This window comes from Poecilia reticulata, linkage group LG21, assembly GCF_000633615.1.
Source record: "Poecilia reticulata strain Guanapo linkage group LG21, Guppy_female_1.0+MT, whole genome shotgun sequence".
Classification (NCBI taxonomy): Eukaryota; Metazoa; Chordata; class Actinopteri; order Cyprinodontiformes; family Poeciliidae; genus Poecilia; species Poecilia reticulata.
In genome coordinates, this window is record NC_024351.1 from 5372557 (window position 1) to 5377840 (window position 5284).

General features: G+C 38.3%; 1 protein-coding gene across 1 annotated transcript; it reads right to left on the bottom strand.

Moving 5' to 3' along the window:
- Positions 1 to 2813: 2813 nt before the first annotated feature.
- On the bottom strand, positions 2814 to 5284 carry LOC103457302 (uncharacterized). Its single transcript, XM_017302180.1, has 7 exons — positions 5191 to 5284; positions 4788 to 5108; positions 4432 to 4707; positions 4087 to 4119; positions 3915 to 4010; positions 3790 to 3818; positions 2814 to 3439 (listed from the first exon to the last, which is right to left on the bottom strand). Exons 1-7 carry the CDS (start codon positions 5249 to 5251, stop codon positions 3359 to 3361), a joined length of 897 nt encoding a protein of 298 aa, XP_017157669.1. The 5' UTR covers positions 5252 to 5284; the 3' UTR covers positions 2814 to 3358.

Below are 5284 nucleotides of genomic sequence, written 5' to 3' on the forward strand. Positions count from 1 at the left end.
AGAAATCAGTTTTCATAAACCTCAACACCTTCCTCTTCGTCATCATGGTTACACTCCTGCAGAAAAAAAAAACATATTCCAGATTAAAACTGAGTTTATAGCTGGTTCTGTTTGACAAACACACTGATACCGGACCCTCCAACTAAATAAATGTCAGCTCTAAGCTCCACGATCTGTTGGTATTCATTCACAGCCTCCAGCAGCAGTTTCTATACCGGCTCTCAAACTACAGACCTCGACAGCCAGAGTCCTGCAATTTTTAGATGTGTCCCTCGTCCTACACATTTGAATTAATTAGTGAAACTGAATCAGTAGTGTATAGTCAAGCTCTACAGAGCTGCTAATGAGTTCATATTAGAGCCAGGTGTAATGAAGAGGAGACATATAAGAGGTGCAGGACGCCGGCCCTCAAAGACCGGAGTTTGAGACCACTGTTCTATACAAAACACACAGAATTGGTTATTATCATAGGCCTGTGAATCAGAATTGCTCATTTAACACATCTCACTCTTTCTCAGTTATCAGCAGAAGTCATCCACTTCAGTGGATTAAGACTGTTTTCATACCTGACAGTCCGGTAGACTCAGTTGGTTTGGGGACCAAAGTTTCAGCATTTGTTACATTTTCAGCTGCTGTGGTTCAATTTCACACGACTCTGTGTCAAATAAACCAAACCGTTTGAAAAACCTGTTCCCCTCCTCACTTGTGGCTATACTACCATGAGAACCACAGAGGGAAACGATACGAAAACCTCTTAAGAAGCCACTGACAGCAACTTCCTTCTTCATGAAACGTAAACAAAAATGGAGTAGCATCAGAATTTTGTCTTTGGTAAAAGACCATGAGCCATTTCTCCAGGAAGAGCCAGAAACACTCATTTAATTTGGTTGTTTCCAGACTTCGTCTCTAATAATAAAATGATTGCAACCCAATGAGATTCAGATACTACCTCAACATTTGATTATTTTCTTTTCTTTTCTAAATCTGTGTTAAAATTTTAACCCATCTTAAGAGAAACAATGTTCTTGTCTGCAAACAAATTTTAAAACATCCACTTCTTTCTAAATTAACCAGTGTTAAGAACATAAATTTAAAATAAGCTAGTTGTAAAAACTTAACTATATGTTCAATATTAGATCAAATTAATGGTGTTTCAAAATAAGGAAATTCACTTCAAATTATATCCATGGTTCAATTAGCGTAATCTCTTACCTAGGATATTTCTATTGAAACATTATACACTAAGTTGAATTAAAATAACTTAGCTTGTAGTTCTCTCTAATTTAGAATACAGCTAGTTTCTCTGTGGACTGAGCAGCCATTCACAGGCTTCGTCTCTGTGTGTGAGTTTATCCTTTTTGACCACTTTGATAAGATTTAACAGCTGGTGTAAAACAATGTGGTCCTGCCAACAGAGTAGAGCTTTCTCTTGGGACAAGGTCATAAAAAACATCTGTCTTCATTCAAAAGAAAATAACACTTCTTTGATCTTAGAAACAGTTTTTTACTGGAACAAAGTTAACTAGATTTAAATGAACTTAGCTAAGGACCTTTCCCTAATTTGAATACAGCAGAGAAGGGAAACACGCCCTCCCTTTAAATGTATAGGACCCGGAACTTTAACTTCAGATCGCTCCGGGGTTGCCCGTGACGCTATCTCCGGGGAACGGTGCGGCGGTGAAATGGTTCCCCGTAACGTTTTGTCGTGGTGTGTGGATGTCTGTCGAGTGAGGTAAATATTGAATTGGAGGCTGTTTTTTTATTTTATTGAGTTCTGTCTGTTTCATTAGTTATTTGTCTAATAAATGTTTATGTTTTGGACTTGGAAAAATGTTTTGTCTTGTCTTTATGGTTCAGCTGATACAATGATGACCTCAATGGACCTTACCAAGCTCCGCCCAGAAACACCCTCTAAAACCCCACGTGGCTGCATGTCTCACAAGCAAAGCCTCGCGGAGCTTAGTTTCTATGTGTAAACATGGCATCTTTCACTTCGACTGACTCTCTGCAGAATATTTCTGAGTCGATTAGTTTAGCATTTCTGCCGGATTTTCACAAAATATCAGGCACAACAATGGACAGGGGAACCGACAAGTTTTTTGGACGACATCAAGGTGTTTGAGCTATGCGATGCCGCCAACATTGTCACAGCTAAATGCTACCGGTCGATGAGGAACACAACAGATCCTCACACCCTCAGCATAAATATAGCTGTGGAGAAGATCACTGATGCCTATTGTTCTTGCTAGGCTGGGTAAGTCGGACATTCATGGTTTTGAGGGTTCAAATGTGCCTAGGGCCTGATACACGGTACTCGGTGCTAGCGTGGCTAACACGATTACAGTTTAGTAAAAAACCTTTTCAAGTAAAATTAAATCTGTAATGTATGTCAGATGGTACACATTGCATATTGATCTGTTCAGCTAACGTAAGGCTGTAACTGACAGGCTTCAAGGTGTAGAAGTTGTGTCGGTACTGCCATTATGCTGTACTTGGCTAAAAGGTTTTCATAATGGATGTGTTTATTAGCAGCAGCAGAGGAGATATATTTGTCCACCAATGATCAGCAGCATTTGTGGTTAACACATTGATGGATATCATTAAAGTTTCCATGACAACTCACCGGAGTGAGTGATTTTGACTTCCTTTTATTGTAGTGGTCAGTTTAAGTAACAAAAAAGTGCATAAACAATTTCTCTGTTCTTTAATAATTTAGTTAAACAATTAAAATAAAATCTGAAGTAAGAAATTAAATTTAATTCAATAAAAATATTTATACAACAAACATAAATTCATATTTCAACAGCTTGCTCACATGACCAAGTACAAATGTAAAAACAATATGAACAAACTGAAGCTGTAAATAATGTGATTGCTATTTTAATCCTGATCATTACAGCAGGAAACCGTTTGATTCAATGTGCTTTGAATCAGTGAGAAATAAATGCGCTACCCCCTAGTGGAGCTTTGGTGTAATGACAATGGATTAGCACAAATAAAGGTTATGTAAAAAATGATTTGAACTTGTCTTTGTAATGCTTTAATAAATGCAAAAGTTGTAAAGAACAATACAAAAATCAAAGTGTAAAAAAGCTGTGAATTTTCAGCTGAAGCAACAATCCACAAAGACGTTCTAACAATATTGTGTCAACGTTCTCCAAACACTCTTGTTTTCACATTTTTCTTCTGGTTCTGCTGCTTTCTGGAAGTTATTTTCTCCACCTTTATCTTCATAAACACTGAGTCCAAACGTTTCGGTTCCAGCACAGTTTCAGGAAACATTTCCTCCAGGGAAAGTTTCCAGAGGAGAAACTCCTCACCAGGAGTAAAACATGCAAACCTGAGTTTGGGTTTCTGATTAGTGGAGTCTGTCTGATGCAGAAAGAACTATAATATTTTCATACATCTCTATTCTTTCGTCTTCTCTGTTGTCGAGTGTCTGTGGAAAACAAAGAGCAGAGAATCGAATTGTGGCATAAATGGGTCAGTTTGTCACTAATCTTCTGTTTTTGTCTTTTATTTTTATGTTTTTTCTAGGTCTTTTATTTCAGTAACCAACTTTCATGTATCACCATAGATATCCAGTGATTTTAATATAGCTTGTGAGTGGTCATAATGTTATGGTTTGTTATTCTGTTGTTAAATTATGCTGATACAATAAAACACTGATGATGTTCAAAACACATCTCTACTCAACTACCTCAAAGTGAACTGCTACTCTGTAAAAATTAAAATACAATAAACTATTTCTGTACATTTATCATTTCACTGTCCAGTATTTAAACTTACAGCATCTTCATTCGTCTCTGATTCGTTTCCTGAAAGAATAAAAACACACAAAGTGCAGACATGACTTTAATTTAAAGTATAAAAAACATTGATATTGTTTTACTTTGAAATGTGATTGTTCTCACTTTTAGTTTTCATCAATATGTCAACTGTAACCACAGATATTATGAGAACTGCCAAACCCACAGACACAATGATTCCTCTCAGCAAGTATGGAAAGTCTAAACATAGTAAAGAGACACAGTTATGGTGAATATCCACGAATGAGTGCAGTCAGGTAAAAATGTTTATGTCTACCTTGTTGTTCTGGTGGATTTTTCATAATTGCATCTGCAGTGATAGAAAGAAATGCTGGAGTGAGAATGTGTTCCTTATTGTTGTTGCAACACAGTTAATAAAAAAACCTGCATTTCAGCTGATTTAGTTATTTTGCATGCATGTCTGCATGTGCATGGTTTACAGTAATCACACCGATGAGGCCACTTAGTGAGCTCATCACCATATTTACAGACTTTTCAGTCAAAATATCTGTATTGGCCATATTGGAATCAGTGGATTTGGTTTTTAAGATCAGCCAGAAAACGGCAGCGCTGCACCGCCAGGTCAGAATAACAGAGAGGAGAAGGAAGGCAACAGTCTTACCTGTTTTCTTGACAGGAGGTGGAGGTTTGAAGCGGAAATGTTCCACTTTTTTAGTGTAAGTGTTGGTGACTTTACAGGTCAGAGACTCATATGGCTTCTGCTGATGCCCCGATGTCAAAAGCGTCATGGTGGCTGAGCAGGAAGGTGGTGAAATTTCAATGTCTGACAATGTTTCCTCTGCACCGTCGTACAACCACTCCACCACATATCTGCAGTCTTCATACTGCAGCACAGAACAGTTCAAGACGACCTTGTCGCTGACCTTCAGCTCCACCACTAGCAAAGGTTGAAATGTAAGGAAATAAATTGAGACATTAGCATCAAATGCTGTTCTAATTGTAAATTTTAACACTTACTGTCAATGACAGACAGAAAAATGTCTGCATCGTCTTGTTTTCCTGAGACGTTCTTCCTGCAGGTGTAAAAGCCGACGTCGTCCACTGTGACTGTCTTTATGACCAGAGAGCGGTCTGCTGAAACACTCAGCCTGTCAGATCTTCTGGTCACTTTTTTGCTCAGCTCTGTCACCAGGATCTCAGTTTCAGGTGATCTGAAGCCACTGAAGAGCCACTCGGTGGATCCAGCGTCACGCTGATGATCTGATCCGTTCCCACAATGCAGAGTTATTTCATCTCCAGCACTGACCGTGAAGAAGGACGGCTCTCTCCCAGCCACTGCTGTGAAAACATGACAAATAATGTGTAAAATAAAACGTGCATTCAGTTAAAGTAGAAATCTTCATGATATTATGATCTGTACCTGTAAACTGAAGCACCAGCATCAGGAATAAAGACGCTTGTATCCATCTAACTGCAGCCATTCTGCTTCTCTGTTCTTCTCATGGTCACATCTG

Excerpts from the sequence above, each read along its gene's own strand:
- LOC103457302 (XM_017302180.1), bottom strand. The coding sequence starts at position 5,251 with ATGGCTGCAGTTAGATGGATACAAGCGTCTTTATTCCTGATGCTGGTG. Across the intron at positions 5,109-5,190 it reads GCTGGTGCTTCAGTTTACAG|CAGTGGCTGGGAGAGAGCCG; the intron begins GTACAGATCATA and ends ATGTTTTCACAG. Across the intron at positions 3,440-3,789 it reads CAGAGACGAATGAAGATGCT|ACACTCGACAACAGAGAAGA; the intron begins GTAAGTTTAAAT and ends TGTTTTCCACAG.